The sequence below is a fragment of the Carcharhinus amblyrhynchos genome, chromosome 1 (genome assembly GCF_965287045.1).
Source record: "Carcharhinus amblyrhynchos chromosome 1, sCarAmb.v2.hapA, whole genome shotgun sequence".
In the NCBI taxonomy this organism is placed as follows: domain Eukaryota; kingdom Metazoa; phylum Chordata; class Chondrichthyes; order Carcharhiniformes; family Carcharhinidae; genus Carcharhinus; species Carcharhinus amblyrhynchos.
In genome coordinates this window covers 60,810,456-60,834,552 of record NC_137324.1, presented here as the reverse complement: position 1 = coordinate 60,834,552, position 24,097 = coordinate 60,810,456, and the positions used below count along the sequence as shown (strand labels likewise).

Sequence of the window (24,097 nt, the reverse complement as noted above, 5' to 3'; positions counted from 1 at the left end):
AAGTGAGACCGACTGAAATGGAAAATGGAATATTATTTTACCTTTCTCTGTGGGATGTGGGTGTCACTGGTGTCGTGAACGTATCAGCAGATTCCAAGCCAACATTTCAAAAGGTGTTTCACAGGATGCGGATCCCAATAATGAGATTAGCAGTTACAGACAAACCAAAAGAAATACATCATCTTGCTAACAGCAAATACTTTCACTTGAGGATTGCATGATCCAGGAAACACACATATGTTAATCTGTTAGAACAGAAGCTGAGGGGGCAGACAACCAAATGTCAGTATGTAGGTGCAGTATGTAATAAAAAAGGCAAATGGGATGTTGACATTTATGGCAAAAGGACTGGAATATAAAAGTACAGAAGTGTTGTTGCGATTGTATAGGGTGTTGGTGAGACCACATCTGGAGTATGGGGTCCAGTTTTGGTCCCCTTTTTTGAGGAAGGATGTGGTGACAGTTCAGAGGAGCTTCACCAGATTGATTCCAGGGATAAAAGGGTGATGTATGAGGAGAAATTAAACATTTTGGGCTTGTACATGCTGGAGTTTAGAAGGATTGGAGGGGATCTGATTGAGGTATATAAAATTTTAAAAGGGATTGATAAAGTAAATATAGGCCAAATGTTTCCTCTTATGGTGCAATCTCAAAGAAGATGAGATGAGAGGAACTACTTCTTGCAGAGGTTGATGAATTTGTGGAACTCGCTGCAGGATAGTGCGGTGAAATCTGAATCATTGAATGGTTTCAAGAGAGAGGTAGAAATACTTCTAATAAAAAAGGGAAAGAGGGAATATGGGGAACAAGTGGGGAGATGGATTTGAGACCAGGGAGAGATCAGCTATGATTTGATTGAATGGCGGAACAGGCTCGAATGGCTGAACTTGCCTACTTCTGCTCCTAATTCTTATGTTCCTATGTTCCTAAATATACAGAGAGAATCTTCAAAGGGAAACAATGATATAGTTGGCAACCTTTTTGTGGAAGCATGGATCAGATCCCATCTAGCAGCCTATTAGACAGTTCTAGCTTGCATACCGAAGCAAGAGAACAGAAAACCTTTGTGGAGTCAATTAAAATCCATAGCTTCACTGAACAAAGAAGAGATGTTCCCCAGAATAACTACTCAATCAAATACATTGTGGTAACTATAAGCTGGCCTTTACTTATTCTATTGAATTGGAATTTGTTTAGAAGAGGGAAGTCCTGAAAGAGTTCAGATTTTATTAATATACTTTGAAATAAAAAAGTTAATTTCTACTTAACCTGTGTGGATGTGTTTAGCAATTTGTCGTACATGACTATTTTAGATCATTATAGTCCTGTCCATGTTAATGTGTCACTTATTTTATTGTAATAAATAGACCTTAGTAAGTGTTATAACACAATTAGGCTGGTTACTGTTCTCACTGGGGTTTGCATGTGGCTCCTTACAACATTCCTCTGGACAAAACTATACAGCACCAGTGAACTGGTGTTTCCAAATTGGGACAGTCTGGCAGATAACATCAGCGAGGTTTATGAGACTGGATAAAACAAATCAGTTGATTGTGAGATTCACCTGATGCCATCAGCAGGTGAAAGTCTCACCAAATTTGAAAAAAAAAGCACCCTCTTCACAAAATTAGATACTAATAATTTTGGCAGCTGCCTTTGAATATGTTAACGAATTTTATCACATGAAGAACAAAGAACAAAGAAAATGATAGCATAGGGACAGGTCCTTTGGCCATCCAAGCCTGCACTAACCATACTGCCTGACTGAACTTCTACCACTACCCTCCTGGGGACCATATCCCTCTGTTTCCATCCTATTCATGTATTTATCCAGATGCCCCTTAAAACTCACTATAGTATCTGTTTCCACAACTTCCTCCAGCCACCCACAACTCTGGGTAAAAAATTTGCCTTGTGCATCTCCTTTAAACCTTATCCCTCGCACGTTAAACCTGTACCCCCTAGTAATTGACTCTTCCACCCTGGGAAAAAGCTTCTGATTACCCACTCTGTCCATGCCCCTCATAATCTTGTAGATTTCTATCAGCTCACCCCTCAACCTCTGTCGTTCCAGTGAGGACAAACCAAATTTCTCCAACCTCTCCGCTTAGCTAATGCCCTCCATACCAGGCAACATCTTGGTAAATCTTTTCTGTACCCTCTCCAAAGTCTCCACATCTTTCTAGTAGTATGGCGACCAGAATTGAACACTAAATTCCAAGTGCTGCCTAAATAAGGTTCTAAAAAGCTGCAACATGATTGGCCAGTTTTTAAATTCAATGCCCTGACCAATGAAGGCAAGCATGCCGTATGCCTTCTTGACTACGTTCTCCACCTGAGCTGCCACTTTCAGTGATCTGTGTACCTGTATATCCAGATCCCTCTGCCTATCAATACTCATGGGGGTTCTGCCATTTACTACATATTTCCCATCTGTTTTAGACCTTCCAAAATGCATTACCTCACATTTGTCTGGATTATGCCTGAGGATCTCTCATGGCCACAGAGAAGAGGTATGCAACATTGAGAAGGAAGCATTATCAGCCATAAGGATTGTGAGAAGATCTCCGAATATGCCATGGGATTAAAGTTTGAAATATAAATCAACCACAAACCTTTTGTTACTCTTCTTAATCTAAAGGAAATTGCAAAAATGCCACCTAGAATTCAATGTTTTACACTGAGACTCATGAGATATGATTCAGTTAAGTATGTTAAAGAGTAGTACCAGATAACAGTACATGCACTGTTAAGAATACCAGTGGAAGCTGTCAAACTGGAAGATTTACATTGGAATTCTACTACCTCGCCTGCCACTGGAATCAGAGAGGGCGAGGGGCGGACAATGGGAAAGTCCATTGATCTTGGACAGGATTTTCCTGTTTTGGGCCAAGGGAGGCCGCAAAACGCCGCCTTCAAATTTTATCGAGAAAGTAGAAGTATATATTTCTTTCATTAAATGGAGTAACTGAAATAATTCAAAATTAACTACCGATAGCTTTAAAATAGACAAACGTAGTTATGAGCATTAACAGCTTTAAAATAAATTATTAAAGCTCTTTCACTTTCTTGTGGGAAAGTAACAATCACAAACTTAATGATATCACAGGATGGGGAAGCAAAAGTGTGATAAGAAGCAGATTTCAGCTTCCAGTTAGTTAAATTACAGCGGCAGCCAATACAATGCTGCTTATTAGGATTTTATAGTGAAAGGGTGATAACCAAAAGATATTAATCTCACACCCTGCAAAACCAGAGTGTGTCCACCAAGCATGTTTGTGAATAAAGTATCTGTGATGACAACTTACGGACTTGAGTAGTTTTAGTATTTTACCACAACAGTCTTTATCAAATGCAGTGGTTAACAGTAAAGCTTATCATCCTGGGCTACAAGAGGCTATAGATAGGATGACCAAATGAAGATAAGCGGCAGATGGAATTTAACCCTAAAAAGTCTGAGGTGATGGGAGAATTGCCCACACTGTGTGCAATTTTGATCTCCTTATTTAAGGAAGGATGTGAATGCGTAGGAGGCAGTTCAGAGGCGTTTTACTAGATTGACACCTGGAATGAGTAGGTTGTCTTATGAGGATAGGTTGGAAAGACTGGGATTGTTTCCACTGGAATTTAGAAAAGTGAAGGGTGACTTGACTAAGTATACAAGATCCTGAATGGTTTTGACAAGGTGGGCATTGAAAAGGATATTTCTACTTGTGGAAGAATCCCAGGGCGCACGGTTTTAGTTTAGGAGTCACCCTTACAGGACAGATGAGCAGAATTTTCTTCTTTCAGTGGGTAGAGCAACTTTGGAACTCTGCGTCAGAAGGCAGTGGAAGTGAGATCACTGAATATTTTTAGATTCTTATCAGGCAAGGGAATTAGGGATTGTTGGAAGTGGATGGGAATGTGGAACTCAGCCCAGAAGATCAGCTATGATCTTACTGAATGGCAGAGCAGGCTTGATAGGCCAAATGGCTGACTTCTGATCCTTTTTTGGATGTTTGTGTGTGATGTAGCTACACCTACTATGCTGGTAGGAACAGGTTGCAGGATTTTGACCCAGTGACATATAAAACGTAAAGGCAGCTTCAGACAGACCCCAAAATAATGAATAAAAGCATCCAACAAATGTCACTGGGACATATAGCTATGGCACAAAATATAATTTATAAAAAAGTACAGGCAGCAGTTAGCTGGACATGGAAACACAGTTTTATTTTCACCTGGCTGCTTGCCTGAAGGCTGGTTGTGGTTTTCTTATAGCAAAAGTGAAGGGAATGGAAGAAAAAATAGGAGATTAAAGGCAGGCTGCTTCTGACTCAGTGGCAGGTCAAACAGCATTTGAGTGATAAAATCAATCCCAGTTATAAAAAGCAGTTGCATACTTGGCACTCTTTAGATCACAAACTGCTATCTGTAGCAGCTAATAATTTTTCCTCAGTTGCAAGTCTGACCTGCCTCAACTGACTTTCAAACAGTAAAGTTTTTAGACCAGGAAAGGATTACAGGCTGTGTTTAATTCGCTTCTTAATTACAGCAAACACAGTCTTGGAGGATTACAGCCACCTTATTTCTCCTGCAAAAGACTGTGTGGGGTCTGACTCGGACGAGAAGAATGCTGTTTTGTCTGTCCGTGGAAGATTGTTTCATAATGCCAAATCTTGGATCATATCTATGATTGTAACTTTGTCTTACGCAAATTTACTTAATGGATCATCAGTCGACCAAAAACTCTAGCTGAAAACATGAAAGTTAATGATACTAAATTAAAAGAATGTGGCTGCAAAATGTTAAAAAAAAAGAGCTTGAAATAATTTGCAAAATTTGACTATTTTCTTCAAAGGAACAATTATTCCATTATCCTATCACACATACTGCTTTTTTCTATTCATTTTGTAAGTGCTGTTGTTGTATATATTTGACATTGGAGTTCTGTAGTTCCAGGCTATCTAGTTTTTTTCTATAGCGTGTAGCAAGAAAATCAATTCAAATGACTTCATCAAAACTCTTCCTTTTTATGGAATAACAGGGAATTGTGAGAATGTGATCCACCACCAATATGGAGAACACAGAACGCACAGCATGGAATTAAATATAAATCACAGCTCCAGCTGCTGATTTGGGTATGCTGAAGAAAATGAGTACTTTCTTATTATGAGAAGCAAGTACTGTTTAATTGACGTGTGCTGCAACATACTTAGCAAAGTCTTCTATTCAAGCCTGGCTATGTTATATATTGCATAAACAGTAAAGTGTTTTAGGAAATTTCAAGCCAGACAGCAGGCAGCTGTGAGTACTTATAACTTGGCAGTTCCCTCTTCATTCATTTTCTTTTGTTGTTGGTAGCATGTTGGTAACATATAACCTCTAAGCATAGATTGCAATAATTGTCTAGGGGTGGGGCATCAAAGGGAAAGAACAAATCGGTTAGGGTTACTGATTGTTCCATAATGCCAAATCTTGAATGATATTTATGATTGTGAATTTGCCTTATGTAAATTTGCTTGAGGAATTATCAATTGGCCAAGAACTCCGGGTGGCATGGTGGTACAGCAGTTAGCACTGCTACCTCACAGTGTCAGGGGCCCAGGTTCAATTCCGCTTTCTGTCACTGTCTGTGTGGAATTTGTACTTTCTCCCCATGTCTGCATGTGTTTCCTCTGGGTGCTCTGGTTTCTTCACATAATCCAAAAGTGTGTGGGTTAGGTGTATTAGCCATGCTAAATCAACCCTAATGTCAGGGGATTGATGGGGTTAATGTGCAGGGTTGTGGGAATAGGGTCTGGGTGGGATTGTGGTCAGTGCAGACTGATGGGCTGAATAGCCTCTTTCTGTACTATAGCAGTTCTATGATTCTACGATGGGCGTAAGTAGCTACGGCTAGTAGCGTCTGATATCAGTTTCAGCAAAGGATGAGTTATCATACTTCAATGTGTTACCAGTGGAATTCATAACTTGTGTGTCAACCATGGTTTAGTGGCACCTGTGATGAAGAGGATTGCGGGTTCGAGTTGCGCACCAGGGATTTGAGCACATCATTCAAGCAAATACTCCCAAACAACACTGGGTGGGTGCTGAACTGTCAGAGGCCCCATCAGTCAGCTGAGACATTAAATCGATAGCCCATCTGCCCTTTCAAGTGGATGTAAAATATCTGTTCCAGGTGAGATTTCTCTGATATCCTGGCTAATACTTATCCCTCAGCAAACATCATTAGATCATAGTCTAATTTCTGTCTGAAGGAGCTTCCTATGTGAAAATGAGCTGCTGCCCCTCCAGCATTAGAACAGGGACTGATCTTGAAAAAAACTGCTTCACCGCTGTTTGGCATGTCATGAGGTCATGAAAAGTGACAATTAGCTTTGTAAGTTATAATGTGCCATGTTTCCCGTATCAACTGTTAAATCGTGGTTTCACTGTTTGTTTATCATTTGGTACACAAACAAGTGGCAACTGTACATGATGCAGTGATGCCCCATATTACAGAAGGTGGGAAATAAAATCTCAGTGTGAATACACATACATGCACAAACTTTCCTCTGGGGTGCAGCCCTCAAGAGCATTCATTCAGAAGCCACCCCAGTACTCTCAATCGGTTTTCTTGTTTCAGTGAATAAATCCTTTAGGTTTTTGTGTAAATTATCTTTCAAAACATTCAGGTAAATAGATAATGAAAACATATAACTATAGCAAGTCTTTGTCTGACCTGAGTTTGCTGAGGTCCAATTTCAATTTTTTCCAGTAGTTTTATAAGGAAATTATTAACACTGCTCCAAGGGTAAATGCTGTTGGAACCATCAAGTACGATCACAATATCAAGACGTGACTTGCAAGCTGCAATTTACAGGATGCAATGTTTTTAAAATAGAAAAAAACATATAACAATATTTTAAGAACAACCGTACAATATCAAAATGCAGGCAGTTTAGCAATTACAAGCACAACTTCAATATGGAGAAAGAATGAGAACTAAAATGATCATAAATATAGATGCAGCCTAGCTTTACAAGCCTCTACTCCCAGAGGGGTGTCTCTTCATCCTACGTTTCAACAAGATCATCTCTCATTCTTTCAAACCCGAATGAATAGAAGTCCCAACTTACCCAACCTTTCCTTATAAGACAGCACCTTCATTCCAGGGATCACCTTGTGAACCTTCTCTCAAATGTTTCCAACACAATTACATCCCCTCTTAGGTAGAGAGACCGGAATTCCACACAGTATTACATGTCAATCTCGCTGAGGTCATGCAGAACTTTCTTATTTTTATACATCCATTCCCCTTACAAAAAAGCCAACATTGCATTTGTTTTTTGATTCATTCATGGGGCATGGGGTGTTGCTGGTTGGCCAGCATTTATTGGGCATCCCTAGTCATCCTTGAACTGAATGACTTGCTAGGCCATTTCAGAGGGCAGCAGAGAGTCAACCACGTTGTCTTAATGTATCATCAAGTTAGCTTTTTGTATTCATGTGCCAAAATATTCAGATTCTTCAGTACATGGATTTCTGCAGTGTCTCAATTTAATATTCTGCTTTTCTATTGTTCCCGTCAAAGTGGACAACCTCAAATTTTCCCCTTTATGCTCCAACTGCCAAATATTTGCCCACTTGCTTAACCTATGGCAGGTGAGGACCTAGAAACTATCAGTAGCACGAAAGAGATAGTGTTGGGCAAGGTAATGGGGCTAAAGGTAAATAAATCTCTTGACCCTGATTGAATGCATCTCAGGGTACTAAAAGAGATGGCAAGAGAAATAGCGAATGCACTAGTGGCAATTTACCAAAATTCACTGGACTCTGGGGCAGTTCCAGCAGATTGGAAAACAGCAAATGTGATACCATTGTTTAAAAAAGGAGGTAAATAAAAGGCAAGTAACTATAGGCCAGTTAGCTTAACTTCTGTAGTTGGGAAATTGCTTGAAACTATCATCAAGGAAGAAATAGTCTGCACGTTCTCCCCATGACTGCGTGAGTTTCCTTCACGTGCTCCAGTTTCCTCCTACAGTCCAAAAGATGTGCTGGTTAGGCACGTTGGCCATGCTAAATTCTCCCTCAGTGTACCTGAACAGGTGCTGGAGTGTGGTGACTGGGAGATATTCACAATGATTTCATTTCAGTGTTAATGTAAGCCTACTCGTGCCACTAATAAGTAAACTTATAAACTTTTAAACTAACCAAAATCATCCAGACTGATAAGTTACCGCTAGCACCATGAGCCATACTTGGGTAGTAACCTTTGATGTGACGCCTTGTCAAAATGCCACTCTACTGGGACAGTTCCAGACGATTACAACAATCTAAATACATTATGGGGGCAATTGTCAAGAGGAGGCTGTTTAGCAGCTTAGGCCGTTTAGGCCTCCCACTGGACACCATGGCCTCTGCAAGTCTCCGTCCGCCAGATTTCTGACGCCATCAGCTCCATGCCAGAAATCAGCATGGAACTGCATAAATTATGCAGATACTGATTTCAATGAAATTTGCATTTGCTGAAGTCTCCTGGCCTGCTAGCTTCTCCCCCACTGCCAGGGGTGTTTCATTCCAGTGGGGTTTACAATAGCTCCCCACTAGTAGGGAGCTGGCAGCCCGATCCTGCTGGAGTGAAGGGGCCATGGAGGCTCCCCAGAATTCAGGGGTGAAGGGGGTGTCCGCAGCACTGCCCAAAGAGCAACGTGGAACTGCCCACCATGCGTTGGATACAGCCAAGGGAGCAGGGCCTAATGGGGCAGCGCCTAATGGGGAGCAGGGGCTCTGGGGAGGAGATCGCTGGAGGTGGGGAGTCCCGCTTCCACTCTGCACTTTGGATCAGTGACAGAAGGAATGAGACTAGTAATTGGGGCTGGGCATCGGGGTAGGGAGGCAGAAATGGTTTACAGGGGGTGTGGGGGGGTGCGGGGGCAGAATGCTGGGGTCAGGACTGATGGTGTGGGGGGGTTGGAGGGAAATTGAGGTGGGCTTGGAGGGGGTGGGGGGGGGTCGAGTCTGGCCCTGGGACATCCAGGAGGCCAGCAATCGGGCCATAGAAGGATTGGTGGTGCAGTGATGTGGCATTGCAGGGCTGGCCAGCAATCGGGTGGCTGGCTGTGCAGGGCTACTGCATGTGCACTGCTCTCAGTGCTGATAGATTGGTGCATGCGCAGTGGCCCTCTCAGTACTATGCTGCCAGCCTCTCCAGGGGGAATAGGTCTGACACACTGATTCAAGCTAGGGCCGTCTGTGATGCACAAAGTGTGGGAAATTCATTTTGAAAATCCAGCAGGATTTTCCCCAGTTTTTACATGAATGCCTCACTTAGAATTTTTTTGGGAGAATTCCACCCTATATCTATCAATTACCCATTATTCATTCTAGTTGTTACATCCTCAAAAAAACTCTAATAAACTTTTTAGAAAACCTATTTGTTGACTTTGTCTGATTATATTATGATTTTCTGAATGTTCTGCCATTACCTCCTTAATAATGGATTCAAGCATTTTTCCTACCAGATATGTTAGGATAACTGTTCTGTTGTTTCCTGCTTCTTGCCTTGCTCATTTCTTAAATAAGTGATGCTACATTCATGACTTTCCACTCTACTGGGACAGTTCCAGATGATTATAACAAATACATCCACTACGTCTGCTGTTATTTCTTTTAAGACCCTAGGATGCAAGTCTTCTGGTTCAGGGGACTTGTCAGCTTGTAGCCCAAATAGTTTTGCCAATAGCTTTTTATCTCATGATGATGAGTGTCTTAAATGCCTCCCTCCCTTTTCCCTCTGGATTTTCAACTATTCCTGAGGTGCTTTTTGTATCTTCCACATGTAAAGCTCTCCTATAGGAATAATGTCAGTCAGTATACGTGATAGCTACGTCTCTCTTTTCAATGGAGGGAGTGCAGAGGAGGTTTACTAGGCTGATACCGGAGTTGAGGGGGTTGAGCTATGAGGAGAGGCTGAATAAACTAGGCTTGTACTCGTTAGAGTTTAGAAGAATGAGGGGAGATCTCATTGAGACGTATAAGATGATGAATGGGATGGATAGGATAGAGGTGGAGAGACTCTTCCCGCTCAGAAAGGATAGTAGGACTAGGGGGCACAGCCTCAAGATAAAAGGGGGGACGGTTTAGAACGGAGTTGAGGAGGAACTTCTTCACTCAAAGGGTGGTGAATCTCTGGAATTCTCTGCCCGTTGAAGTGGTGGAGGCTACCTCGCTAAATATTTTTAAGACGCGGGTTGATGGGTTTTTGATTAGCGAGGGGATTAAGGGTTATGGGGAGAGGGCGGGAATGTGGAACTGAGCCACGACAGATCAGCCATGATCTTATTGAATGGCGGGGCAGGCTCGAAGGGCTAGATGGCCTACTCCTGCTCCTATTTCTTATGTTCTTATGTTCAATATTGAAACAATATTTAAATTATAAAATAGGCATTAAGATAAAAGAAAAAACAAAAGGTTCAGCAAATTATAATTCAACATTAATGGAGATGAAATGATCACATGAAGAAGTCTTTGTACAATTTATAAATATAGCGCTACTTAGGACAACATTTTTGGTTGCATTTGAACTGCAATACAAGGCAATGCTGACAACTGTTTATGCTCAAGCATTTAAGTTTAGATACCAAAGAGGTATTGAAAATTCAGGGACTTCTAGGGAACACGAATGTCTCCGGTCACTTTCTGTAGCAATATTATAAACATGTTAATGAAAATCTTTCCAAATAAAGTCATGAAATACAAATATTGTAAGAGATCTTGTGTGATGTCAAAGGCCTTGCTCAGCCACCATTTGGCAGCAATGACAATGTTGGCAAATCACATGTTGAATTCGGAAGTTCACTCTCAGTTCATGAACTGAACCGAATGGAGAAGTGTGCAACATTTTCTCTCAAGGAAGAAGGAAATATTGTGTCTGGCTCAGTACGATGCAACAACTACCGATCTCTTGCTCCCTGGCTTAACAGAATTCAAAACGATCCAGATTGTTTCTCTCTAAATCATCAGAGACATACTGTGGTTGTGAATCTTCTTTCAGTTTGTGACACTGAGCGCAGTAGCACTAAATAGGCTTGTGTTCAAACCAGACCACACTCTGTTTACATCCAAAATACAGCTACACATTCTTTATTAGTTCAACACAAGCTGTGCAGAATGTTAATCTAGGCATGGGGTTTAATTTTGCTATGAAGAGGGTGATTGGTTCGGAGGTGAGCGAGCCAGCGATTTTAAATTTTACACTGGAACACAGGTTGCTGGTTGTCTGGAGTGTTGTCACCTTTGTGAGGTTTTTTTGGAGGTGGTATCTAGGGGACAAGACTTACCAGCTGGGTGGTGAGGGATTGGAATGCCCTGCCTGCTGCAGTTGTAAATGCGCCTAGTTTGGGGGCGTTTAAGAGATCCGTGGATAGGTTTATGGACGAAAAGGGATTGGTTTAGGTTAGTGGCTCATTGTTTTTTAACTGGTCGGCGCAACATTGTGGGCCGAAGGGCCTGTTCTGCGCTGTAATGTTCTATGTTCTATGTTCTAAGTGGTGTGACATCAATTGGTCTTAACATTAATCCAACTGAGCATTTTTTTCCTCATATCTGCAACATTTCTAATGAGCCTCAGGCCCCAAGCTGAAGCCAAAGACAAGTCTTTGACTGGAGGCAGCTTCCTGGTGGTAGGCTGGGAGGCCAGTGGAGCCTTCTTTAAATTCCCTCTCCTGGAGCCACAAGAGAAACAGGCTGTACATCACAAGCCAACTGATGGAACGATCATCTCTACATAATTTGGCTATACTTAACTGGGAAAAAAAATTACAAGTCTTCAGAGGGACTCTCCATTTTGAGGCAACCTCATTATTCCCTTTTAGAATTGGCAGTGTCCACCTTGTCTCAGTGCAATTGGAGACTGAACTTTCCCTAAGGTGATCTGATTAACATTCCTGGCTATGAAAACTGCTCGCTCTTTCTAATTGGATGAAGCTCCTGGAGGGGCCCTGCTAATTGTCCACCTCCAAGAAGGTCAGGTAGGCAGGTAGAATCTGGGTACCAGTGCAGACAGGTCCCAAAAAAATGGTCCCAGCATTAGGATCCCAAAGCCAGTGGAGAAACTTAGCCCCACTTGTTCTTGTTGTGGTATTGTCTCATCTTGGCGATCATCCATTTGTTTTTTTAATTTATTTTTTCATGGGGTGCGGTGTATTGCTGGTTAGACCACAGTATATTGCCCATCCCTAATTCTCCTCAAGAAGAGTGCCTTCCATTTCACAGTTTTATTGACAGCTCCAAGTGATCATTAGCTCTTTAATGTGTGGCTATGAATTTCAATATATGGTTTTATAAGAGATTAAACAATTGAATGAAATATTTGTTTTTAAAAGGATGCAGTCAAATGAATGTAAATTTAATGAATGTTATAAGAGTGATTTAAAAAATAAATAAAGCCCACAATAGATACTTAAAACATAATTTTACTTAATCTCAGCATGGTTCTGTGGTCTGACCATGGTGGATACTGGATGGTTTGGCATGGTAGGTGCAAGGATAAAGGATAATGGGGATAATGGGTGAGGTGATCATGTGTTGGCATGAATTGGCACTAAATTGGCATAAGGGCAAAAATATCCATGAGGGGTTGCAAGGAGAAGCATTGTTTGACATGTAATGTATGAGAGGTTATGGGGTGGGTAGAGGACAGAAGATAGCTTGGGAAGCGTTTCAGGGATGAGGGCTTGAGGGCTGTTCTTGGTTTTTAAAATATAAATCTTGAACACAGTACCGGAATATACCTGGCCTTCTGCCCAGTCTGTCTCCACAGAAGACAGCCTCATCACTCATTCTGGGGTTGGCAAGTTTGACTCCTGAAGAATACCATCTCTCCCCCAACCCAATCTCTGCCCCCACCCCAACCCCTGCCAAAAACAAAACAATCATTCATCAGTTCTGGGCACTTCCTAGTTTGTCGAGCCAGGAAATGTCCCAACTCTGCGTTCCCAAAGTGGGAGCGGAAATCTAAGCCCCAGTGTGTGTTGAATGAAATAATTAAGTTATCGCAACCTGGCAAAGTGCTGGCAACACACTAGAATTGATGTAAATCATTTTGTGCTAGGCAGAGGGAAACAAAGCACATTTCCACTACTGGCCTCTGCTGAAAAATATGCAAATACAAATTCAGTGTTAATAGAAATTGGCTTGGCTACAATCCTGCATCTTATGGGAGAATATCAAGATGAAATTCACTCTCATTCCTAGCTCATTGCCATTTGGATGAGGAACAGGGAGAGAACAGCAAGCTGGCATGGATAAACTAGCATGAATCAGCATAGCTCTAAAGGGGAAGAAAATTGTGGGGAAAAGTTGCTGAAAATAATGCTTCATGCAAAACCCTTTGGGAAATCTGATGCTGTTTAATGTACCAATCCATCAGCTGCACCAAACCTTCAAATGCAACTGCTTCATTTGGGAGTTAATTCATATAAAAGATGTAAACACTGAGGATATTTCCCTCAAAATGAAATAGCTAGATGGCACAGTGGTTAGCACTGCTGCCTCACAGCACCAGGGACTTGGGTTTGATTCCCGGCTTGGGTCACTGTCTACATGGAGTTTGCACATTCTCCCTGTGTCTGTGTGGGTTTCCATTGGGTGCTCCAGTTTCCTCACAAAGTCCAAAGATGTACAGGTTAGATGCATTGGTCGTGCTAAATTCTCCCTCAGCGTGTCTGAACAGGCACCAGAATATGCCGACTAAAGGATTTTCACAGCCATTTCACTGCAATGTTAACATAAGCCTATTTGTGACTAATAAATAATTTTTCTTAACTTTAACTTTAGGCACTCATGGGCTAGAATTTAATACTGCCTCCCCACCCGCCAATCCTTGGAGTGGGTTCAGAAGCTGGGGATGGGGGGAGTGTATAATTGATTGAGAACGTGTGGGGTAGAGAGTCTATCAACCTCTCAAGTGCCCTTGTTCAAACTGGACAGGGAAAGCTAAAGTTGACTTGTTTGTCATTAACTTTCAGGTAGAGAAAATAGATTGACTGCTTAAAGCATTGCCATTGTTACTAAAATTGGACGCAAGGTTGAATTTGTTTTTGAATTTAATTTGTATAGTACCACCCCAAATATTCTGTAAACATGCAGGTAGAGCTTTGCTCCTTTGAAGTCACAGCCAAGTCCATTAAATATGATTTTAAACACTTATTAACAGTGGCAAGCCTAGAATGATTAAGTGGCACATGGCAGGATTTCTATTAGATTCTTATTACTTCATTGGTATCATTAGCTCAGTAGTTTTACCAAGCTGATGCAAGGTAAATCCATTGTAACAGTAGGTACTCTACTTGAAAGAAACAGGTCAAGAAAATGAAACTTTGTGTTAAAATTAATTCCTTACATTGATGATCAAAATTTTTCTTTGAACTGCAATTTGTTACAAGTGAAACATTAAAAACTTAGTAAAAGAAAATATTTGAAGTTTGCAATGAAATGTATGAAAAATTGGTGTACTGAATAGGTTGGAGCCTGCTACAGAAGCAAAACACTGTGGATGCTGGGAAGCTAAAATAAAAATAGAAATGTGGCAAATACTCAGTCAGTCAGACAGCATCTTTGGAGAAAGAAACAGATTTGCAAAGTCTGGTCCTATCTTTTGTTTCCTCACTCATCCCATTACTACTCACCTTAGTTCCGGTGCTTAATGACCAAAATTTTCCAGCCATTCACGCCAGTCAGTTTCTCTGGAACTGCTATAGTGAACGGAGATTTGGCTGAGGGCCAAATTCTCTGTTCTCGCTTACATCAGTAATGGGACATGAATGGCTGGAAAATTCTGCTGAATGGCTCCCATCTTCTGCCTTATTGGCCACCTCCTCTTCTGTTCATTTGCCATCCTTCCCCCTTTCACATGCTTAAAAGCTTACATTTTTAATTTTGTCAAGGTCTGAAGAAAAGCTATCAATCTGAAAGGTTAACTTGGTTTCTCTCTCCACTGATGCAGCCTTACCTGCTGAGTATTTCCAGCATTTTCTGCTTTTATTTGGATCTGAGTGGCAGTTTACTTCTGCATCATTGACGAATTTTTTTAATCAGATTATTCCGTGAAGACAAATTCCTATAGAGAGAGCATATTGTGCAATATTGTGCTAACCAGTCAATTTGAAAATCCTAGACTGATGCTACTTGGCACATTTTCAATTTTACTGGTTTGGTTTTCATTCCTTAATTAAAGAATCATCACAAAGCCAAGTCAAAGGGTTAATACTTTTGAAAAAACACATCTACATATATAGAATGTTTTGTGGTAGCTATTACCAATCCTGGCAACTAAATCCTTGTCTTCTGATCAAAGTATTCTTTTAATGTCACTGCTTGTTGTTTTCAGCAAGATCCTTTTTGGGAAATGCTTAGTGAAAAATAATCAAATCTTCTGTGGGTTGGCTTTGTTTCTGAATGTGGAAGCCTTTTTCCCTAAATTGGAATTTCTGTTGAATACAGATGTTCACTTTATCAATTTCTGTATGTGTATGTCATTACGTTTTTTTGTTTAAAGTTTATTTATTAGTGTGACGCTTCCATAAACACTGCAATGAAAATTACTGTGAAAATCCCCTAGTTGCCGCAATTTGGTGCTGGTCTGGGTACACAGAGGGAGAATGTAGCATGGCCAAATGTACCTAACCAGCACGTCTTTTGGATTGTGGAGGAAACTGGAGGACCCAGAGGAAACCCACACAAACACGAGGAGAATATATAGACTCTGCACAGACAGTGACCCAAGCCGGAAATCAAACTGGGCCCCTGGTGCTGTGAGGCAGCAGTGCTAAACACTGTGCCACCGTGCCGCATAAAGCATAAGGAATCACGCATTAAGAATCATGAATTAAAGCATACAGAATCAAGTTCCTGTGAGGCATACCTTTCACTGTAGGTGCAATGGTGTTTACAACTTCAAAAGTGGAGCTGACATTCAAACAGGCTCCAGCTGCATAATATAGACCTCCACATTTGTAAGAGTAAAGTGGCCCACATGTCTGAAAGAATGAAAGAATGAGGGATAAATATATTTTCGAGATCAGTAAAACAGTCTTTAATCATTTCCTTCTTGCAGGATTGCCAACTCCCAATCCCTCCCTGACCCCTGAACACTGCCCCCCCCCCCCCCCCCCCCCACCCCTCCCACCACACCACCACCACCACAACCAGAAAAGGGAGCAGAAAATTCCCCTTATAAGAGTGGGACTGCTTTCCTCAGTGAAAGGAAATCCCAAGCTCCTGAACTTCCAGCCCTTGCAATCCTGCCATTGCCGGAAGTCAGTAATGGTTGCTTCCACAAAGAAGGCAGCACGCGTTCCAGAGTGAGGTGAGTCTGGGATTATGAGATGCTTTAAAAAGCGATGGGAGGGAATTCTTTCTGGAGTTTGGGATGGGGATTGGAGGTAGGAATGCGTGCTGTCTTGGAGGAGGGAGGAGGTGCCATAAATCTGCAGAGGGCATCCCCAAAAGAATGTATCTCCAATTCCTTCCACATCCACACCTCAGATGGGGAAAAAATGGACTCCCCAATCTTGTCAACCTTTTCATTGCCTATCATTTTTATGGCAGTGGAGACAAACTGGAGTCTTTAATGTCATTAATTGGGCAATTAAGGGCTTCAATAGGGCCAAGGACAGGAGCCCAAGTGGGCACCTTACCCATTTACTTGTACCTCCACGTGAAGAACAAAAAATATGAATTTTTCAAATCATCGCTCAGCTATTTAGGTCACACAATGGACAAGGATATCCTCCACAAACAATCTAAGAAAATGACACCAAGATTGGTGGCATAGTAGACAGCGAAGAAGGTTATCTTGGATTGCAACAGGATCTTGATCAATTGGGCCAGTGGACTGACAAATGGCAGACGGAGTTTAATTTAGATAAATGTGAGTTAATGCATTTTGGTTGATTGAACCAGGGCAGGGCTTACCCAGTTAAAGGTAGGCCATGAGGGAGAGTTATGGAACAAAGAAATCTAGGGGTACATGTTCATAGCTCCTTGAAAGTACCTCCTTGAGGCACAGGTGGGTAGAAGGCATTGGGCATGCTTGGCTTCATTGGTCAGAACATTGAATACAGGAGTTGGGACGTCTTGTTGAAGTTGTACAAGACATTGGTAAGACCACACTTGGAATAATGTGTACATTTCTGGTCACATTATAGAAAACATATTATTAAACTATAAAGAGTGCAGAGAAGATTCATGAGGATGCTTCCGGGACTTGATCATTTGAGTGATAAGGAAAGGCCGGATAAATTGGAACCTTTTTCTCTGGAGCATAGTAGGCTTCGGGGTGATCTTACAGAGGTCTGTAAAATAATGAGGGGCACAGATCAGTTAGAGAGTCACTATCTTTTCCCAAAGGTAGCAGAGACTAAAACTAGAGGGTATAGATTAAAGATGAGAGGGGAGAGATACAAAAGGGTCCAGAGAGGCAATTTTTTCATACAGAGGGTGGTGAGTGTCTGGAACAAGCTGCCAGAGGTTAGTTGTTGTTCGTCCATCATCGTCGATGAGGGCCTTGACACCATTAGTCATTTTGAGGTTGGATGTGGTGTGTCCGAAGATGACTGATCAGGCCAATTCGGGCATGGAATGTCCTGGCACATAATAGACAGACTTGTGTAGGCACAGTAGTTGTTGTGCTGGTAGCTCTGGACTTGCGCAGCTCATGCTTAAATTGTGCTTTGGCAATACACCTTGCTTTGTAAGCTTGACAGCCCTCCAGGATGAGCAGCGCCAGGTAGGGTGGTTTTGTGCCAGCATTTCCCAGGTGGTCGAGTCTATATCAATTGACTTCAGGGAGGCCTTGAGTGTGCCTTTGTAACGTTTCCTCTGCCCGCCATGTGAGTGTCTTCCAGCAGAGAGTTCCCCAAAAAGGAGCTGCTTGGGTATGCGCTCGTCTGACATACGGATGACATGACCTGCCCACTGGGTCTGCGCTCTCATCAGTAATGTATGGACTGATGGTAGACTTGCTCTAGGGAGAACTTCAGTGTCTGGTACTTTGTCTTGCCAACGGATGTGTAATATTCTGTGAAGACAAGTCATGTGGAAAAGATTGAACTGTCTTGCATGCCTTCGATACACAATCCATGTTTCACAGGCACACAGGAGGGTAGTGAGTATCGTGGCGCTGTAGACCTTCAGTTTTGTTGCTGGGCTGATTCCTCGATGTTCCTATACAGTGGAGTGCAGTCTACCGAAAGCAGAACATGCCTTTGCTATTCTGCAGTTAACTTCTGTATCAATAGTCACTGCTTGGGAGAGGGTGCTGCCAAGATAAGTGAACTGGTCCACTGCCTGCAGTTTCTGCCCTTTGATTGTGGTTACGGGTTCTGTGTATGGTGCATGAGGAGCAGGCTGGTGCAGGACTTCGTTCTTTTTAATGTTGATGGTGAGTCCAAAGTTGTCACAAGCTGTGGAAAATTTGTCCATACTGACTTGCATCTCTGGGTCTGAGCCAGGATACAAGGAGCAGTCATTGGCAAAGAAGAAGTCTCTCAGAACAGTCTCCTTCACTTCGGTCATAGCTTGAAGTCTCCTCAGGTTGAAGAGCTTCCTATCCACTCTGCACTTGAGGCTGATTCCAGCGACACTGTCCTGGAAGGCATCATTCAGCATGGCAGTAAACATCATGCTGAACAGTGTGGGTGCGAGCACACAGCCCTGTTTGACGCCATTGCTGACTGGGAATGCCTCAGAGGATTCTCCGCCATCCAGTACTCTGGCCATCATGCCATCATGGAACTGGCATACCATCTGAATGAATTTGGGGGGGCAGCCGAACTTTGACAATGATCCTCCACAGGCCTTGTCGGCTTACAGTTTCGAAGGCTTTCGCGAGGTCAATAAAGGTTGTGTAGAGCTCACAATTCTGCTCCCGACACTTCTCCTGATGTTGGTGCGCAGCAAAAATCATGTAAATAGTCCTGCGACCTTTGCGGAAGCCACACTATGACTCTGGAAACAAGCCCAGCTCCAGATGAATGATCAGACAATTTAGTAGGACTCTTGTGAGGGTTTTCCCTGTGATGGCGAGCAGCGAGGTTCCTCAGTGGTTGTCGCATACTTACCAATTGCCCTTCCTCTTGTAGAGGTGTATAATGGAAGCATCTTTAACTTCCTAAGGAATGGATCCTTACTTCCAAAAGGACTGGAACAACTTGGTGAGCTTCTCAATAAGTACAGGACCAGCAGCTTTGCAGATCTCTGCGGGCATGGCATCTGCCCTGGGCCTTTGTCACTGGATAGCTGGCTGTCAGCTTTCGTGACTGAGGTAGCAATAGGGGCGGGTACCATTTTGTCCTTTAAAGAGCGTTTAGACAGTTACATGGGTAAGATGGCTATTGAGGCATATGGGCCTAATGTGGGTAACTGAGACTAGCTTAGGGATTAAAAAAAAAAAGGGGTGGCATGGACAAGTTGTGCCAAAGGGTTTGTTTCCATGCTGTAAATGTCTATGACTCTAACTCATCTTTTGTGGATGTGTCACACCTTAGCATGGCTCTGAGCAAGACCGCAAAAAATTAGGATTGAATTTAGGAGTCGCAGCATCATGATGCAACTGTACACAACTCTGGTGCGGCCGCACTTGGAGTATTGTGTGCAGTTCTGGTCCCCACATTACAGGAAGGATGTAGAGGCTTTGGAGAGGGTGCAGAGGAGGTTTACCAGGATGTTGCCTGGTATGGAGGGGAGATCCTATGAGGAGAGACAGAGAGATTTGGGGTTGTTTTCGCTGGAAAGAAGGCGGCTAAGAGGGGACCTTATTGAAACATATAAGATGATTAGAGGTTTAGACAGGGTAGATAGTGATAGCCTTTTTCCTAGGATGGAGAAAGCTAGCACGAGGGGGCACGACTTTAAATTAAGGGGGGGTAGTTATAGGACTGATGTCAGGGGTAGGTTCTTTACCCAGAGGGTGGTGAGGGACTGGAATGCCCTGCCAGCTACAGTTGTAAATGCGCCTAGTTTGGGGGCGTTTAAGAGATCTGTGGATAGGTTTATGGACGAAATGGGATTGGTTTAGATTAGTGGGTTAGTGTTGTTGTTTTTTTTTTGAAAGCTGGTCGGCGCAACATCGTGGGCCGAAGGGCCTGTTCTGCGCTGTAATGTTCTATGTTCTATGTTAAACTACAAAGGATCATGGACAAAGCCCAGTTCATCATACAAATCAGCCTCCCATCCATTGACTCTGTCTACACTTCCTGCTGCCTTGGAAAAGCAGCCAGCATAATCAAGGATCCTACGCGCTCTGGACATACTCTCTTTCACCTTCTTCCGTCTTCCGGGAAAAAGATATAAAAGTCTGAAGTCAGGTACCAACCAAATCAAGAATAGCTTCTTCCTTGCTGCCATTAGACTTTTGAATGGACCTACCTTATATTAAGTTGATCCTTCTTTAGACATCTTAGCCAGGACTCTAACATTACAATCTGCACCCTCTCCTTATCTTCTTTATGAACATCTGCTCTTCTGTACAGCATGCAACAAACAATACTTTTCACTGTATACTAATACACGTGAAAATAATAAATCAAATCAGTTTCAGAAAGGCTCATGCCAGCCATCCAAAGTTGTGAAATCCATGCACCAAGGATTATTGTAGAACCAAGTTCAGATTCTACTGCAGTAGAACATCTCTGGAAGCTGACAACGAAGCAACTTCTCAACATGAAGTATCTGATATTTGTAAGCAATAGGCTGCTGAGGATGTCAAAGATCCAGACTGTTGTATCTTACTGAAATGAAATCGATGTCCACCGTATAGAATCTCATATTAATCATGCATATGTCGATAATAATACTTGATAACATTATTGAGGCTTGTCGTGAGTAATTGTGCTACTGAAGGAAAGGGAAAGGGATGCTATGTATTGTAAAGCAATGCATCACTGTGTAATTAGTCACATGGCTTATGCTGTGATATCGCTATAGGTGTTTGTGGGTAATGACAGCATGTGACGGTGCAGAGGGACCTCGGGGTCCTTGTGCATGAGTCGCAAAAACCCAGCTTGCAGGTGCAGCAGGTGGTCAGGAAGGCGAATGGGATGCTGGCCTTCATAGCGAGGGGGATTGAATATAAAAGTAGGGAGGTCTTGCTGCAGCTGTATGGGGCATTGGTGAGGCCGCAGCTGGAGTACTGTGTGCAGTTTTGGGCGCCGCACCTGCGCAAGGATATTTTGGCCCTGGAGGGAGTGCAGAGGAGGTTTACTAGGCTGATACCGGAGTTGAGGGGGTTGAGCTATGAGGAGAGGCTGAATAAACTAGGCTTGTACTCGTTAGAGTTTAGAAGAATGAGGGGAGATCTCATTGAGACGTATAAGATGATGAATGGGATGGATAGGATAGAGGTGGAGAGACTCTTCCCGCTCAAAAAAGACAGCAGGACTAGGGGGCACAGCCTCAAGATAAAGGGGAGGCGGTTTAGAACGGAGTTGAGGAGGAACTTCTTCACTCAAAGGGTGGTGAATCTCTGGAATTCTCTGCCCGTTGAAGTGGTGGAGGCTGCCTCGCTAAATATTTTCAAGAAGCGGGTTGATGGGTTTTTGATAAGAGAGGGGATTAAGGGTTATGGGGAGAGGGCGGGAAAGTGGAACTGAGCCACAACAGATCAGCCATGATCTTGTTGAATGGCGGGGCAGGCTCGAAGGGCTAGATGGCCTACTCCTGCTCCTATTTCTTATGTTCTTATTTTACCAATGCGTCATGCCCGTTCTTGGGCACAAAAATGTGGTAACGTCGGGTGCGAGGCCATTTACGCGATCCAAGCCCATGTCCAGGCAGGTGGCCACTTTACCGAGACCTGGGAGTGACTGCGATCCGATTTGCACCCGAAACAGGTACAACGGCGATTTATATGCATTTAAATTGAATTAAAGAACTGCCTGCTCAACTTTATCAGCATTTCCCCCTTTACCAGATTTGAGGACAGATCGTTGTCTGGTTGGTTGAGTGGGGGGGGCGGGTGCGGTGGGAGGAGGCGGGTCAGATATATCACTGGGGGGGGAGGGGGAGGTGAGGGAGGCCCAATTATTGTCTGGTTTGGTGGGGGGGGGGGGGGGAGGCCAATCATTGAATGGTGGGGAGGGGGGAGTCTGATCGTTGTCTGGTTGGTGGGGGGGGGGGGGGGGGTGCGGGAGGCGGGCCAGATCATTCTCTGGTGAAAGGATAAAGGAGGGAGGAGGAGGTGAGTCAGATGTTCCTTGAAGGGTGGGGGGAGGTGTGAGACCAGATCATTCTCTGGTGGAGGGGCAAGGGGGCGTGAGGCCAGATTGCTCTTTGCAGGGAGGGGAGGGAGGCCAGATCATTCTCGGGGGGGGGGGGGGGGGGGGTGTGTGTGTGTGTGTGTGTGTGGGGAGGGCTAGTGCGGCCAGATTGTTCTCGGGGGGGGGGGTGGAGGCCTGATCGCTCATTGCTGCAGGGGGTGTGGGGGCAGATAGATCTCTGGTTGAGGGGCAGGGGGTCCGCTGCCACTCTGCAACTGATCCGTGGTGGGGAAGGGGGCAAGAGGTCGTGATCGGTCTGGGTAGCGGGGGAGTGGGTGGATAAGGGGGACGGTGATGTGTGTGAGGGCCATCACTCCCATTTTTCGCTCCCAGGCCACTTTGTCCGTTTTTTGTGGCTTGGGAGCTATCTGACACAGGTGCGCTTTTTCAAATTTTTTTCTAATTGTGCAGTTCAGAGCTCCGATCATTTTGGGTGCGCTAAACCTTGCCCACAACACGATTCAGACCCGCGGTTTTTTTTTCAGGCTGAGTACATGTGGAGGCGCCTGAAAGCAGATTTCCAAGTCGGATCTGAATTGCGTCCAGATTCAGCACTTAGAATGAAAATGGTAAAATCAAGCCCATGGAGTTAATCTCTTTTATTTGACAGAAAGAAAAGAAAACTGAAATTTGAGCTGCCTTTAATTCTTTATGTATTCATAAAATGAAAAATAAAAAAAACGTGTTTCTTACCAGAAAGCCTGTTTTCGGATTTGGTGCCAATGACATTCCAAGGGTCATATTTTCTTTTACTTCAGTGATGTTAGGAATTGTTAAAAACTCTGCAAAAAGTAGCATTGGACATAGTATGAGTATGAACCTCTTTGCCTTTTATAATTTTATTCAGCTCTTATCAGAAGTTTCGCAGCTGGTTCTAAACTATAAGCTTCAATACTACGTTTTGGCTCTCTAGAACAAAAGGGAACTAAGAGAAGACACTATCAAACAGAAGTAAAACTGAAAAAAGTTGAGGAAGTCACTCACCATCACCATTTTTTCTTATGGTCTCCAATGCAGAATTAGCATGCATAATGTTGGAGAACAGGTCCATAGTTCTCATCCACCCTGCCCCCCAGTCTGAGTGACCATTCTGTGATTACATTGCTGAACTCTGTCCCTCACTCCCTCTGCGTTCGTGTGCAGTTCTGGTGTAGGAGGACAGATTTTGAAAGATAAACCACAAGCATTGCATCCATGATCAGTGCATGCCAAAATTCTGTGGATAGTGGCTGCAGATTGGAAGTAATGCATGCAAAAAGAGGCAAATTGGAGACAAAGCTGCAGGCCCAGTAAAAACTATACCAAAGAACAGCTATGAGGTATCCGATTGCCAGGGTCTACAGGCCACATTGCTCCCTGAAAAAGGAGGCAACAATTCAACAGGAAAAATAAACAATCTCTGTCTCCTATTGCAAACTAAAGGTTTCTGAGTCTGCCCCTGATTGGAATGGCAACTCTTGGGGTGAAATCCATGGTGACAGCCACTTAATTGGCTGTTTCCAAAAAATTCAGTGGGATGTCCCACCAGTCCCATATACCTAGTGCTGATGAAGATGGTTGTGGTTGTGGAGGGTCAGTCATCTCAGCTCCAGGACATCTCTGCAGGAGTCTCTCAGTATAGTGTCCTCGGCTCAACCATCTCCAGCTGCTTCATCAATGACCTTCTCTCCATCATAAGGACAGAAGTGGAGATGGTCACCAATGATTGCACACTGTTCAGCACCATTTGTGACTCCTCAGATACTGAAGCAGTCCATGTCCAAATGGAACAAAATCTGGACAATATCCAGGCTTGGGCTGAGAAGTGGCATGCC

General features: G+C 43.2%; 1 protein-coding gene across 1 annotated transcript in view; it reads right to left on the bottom strand.

Annotated features, from left to right (window-relative positions):
- The window catches only part of itga1 (integrin, alpha 1), a 181,416-nt gene that overhangs the window by 112,657 nt on the left and 44,662 nt on the right, over positions 1-24,097 (bottom strand). Inside the window, exons 4-6 of the mRNA XM_080185552.1 lie at positions 22,977-23,065; positions 15,890-16,004; positions 6,707-6,834 (exon numbers count right to left, since the gene is read on the bottom strand). Of these exons, the coding sequence (XP_080041678.1) occupies positions 6,707-6,834; positions 15,890-16,004; positions 22,977-23,065 (332 nt within the window). The remainder of the gene's footprint in view (positions 1-6,706; positions 6,835-15,889; positions 16,005-22,976; positions 23,066-24,097) is intronic.